The sequence below is a fragment of the Eimeria mitis genome, genomic scaffold (assembly GCF_000499745.2).
Source record: "Eimeria mitis Houghton genomic scaffold, Emh_scaff1093, whole genome shotgun sequence".
Lineage (NCBI taxonomy): Eukaryota > Apicomplexa > Conoidasida > Eucoccidiorida > Eimeriidae > Eimeria > Eimeria mitis.
This window is the reverse complement of record NW_013567549.1, coordinates 8324-8818: the sequence shown is the minus strand read 5'-3', so window position 1 is coordinate 8818 and position 495 is coordinate 8324. Positions and strand designations below refer to the sequence as shown.

Below are 495 nucleotides of genomic sequence, written 5' to 3'. Positions count from 1 at the left end.
CCTAGCAGCGAAAGAAAATAAATGCAATGCAATGGTGCGCTAGCCACATCACAGAGACTTTAGTCCTTGCAACAGTTGGGCTAAGAGCTAAGGAACTGAATGGAGCAGAAAAGCATCAAATGAAATAGTTTCAAAAGGCTCATGCATGGAATGACATTTGAGATTGGCGCATAGCTCGAGACGTGCCTCGACGAAGATCAAGCAGGGGGGTATGAGCCGTCTCTCCAGGCGAAGCGTCTTGAGGGCCCACAGCTTGCCCGTCTCAGTTGAGCAGAAGACCAGCTCCTGCTCAATCTGAGGAGCCGCGGCGCTAGCTCGTCCTGCGCTTGCACGTACCGCAAGCAGAGCACACAAGTCCTGCATGGATGCTCCTCCATGAGCACTGTACCATGGCATGCTATACACGTGCAGCTGCATGCATCCCTGTGCCGTATGAGGGACCTCCACGACCACTGCAGTACACAATGCCGCGACTCAAATGCAACTTCTGCAGCC

The 495-nt window shown here is 53.3% G+C and overlaps 1 protein-coding gene across 1 annotated transcript in view; it reads right to left on the bottom strand.

Moving 5' to 3' along the window:
- EMH_0029260 (uncharacterized protein) overlaps positions 1-363 on the bottom strand; it is a gene marked incomplete at both ends in the record, with an annotated part of 2173 nt that extends 1810 nt beyond the window's left edge. The window contains one exon of the mRNA XM_013494264.1: positions 337-363. Within this exon, the coding sequence (XP_013349718.1) occupies positions 337-363 (27 nt within the window). The remainder of the gene's footprint in view (positions 1-336) is intronic.
- Positions 364-495: the final 132 nt, after the last annotated feature.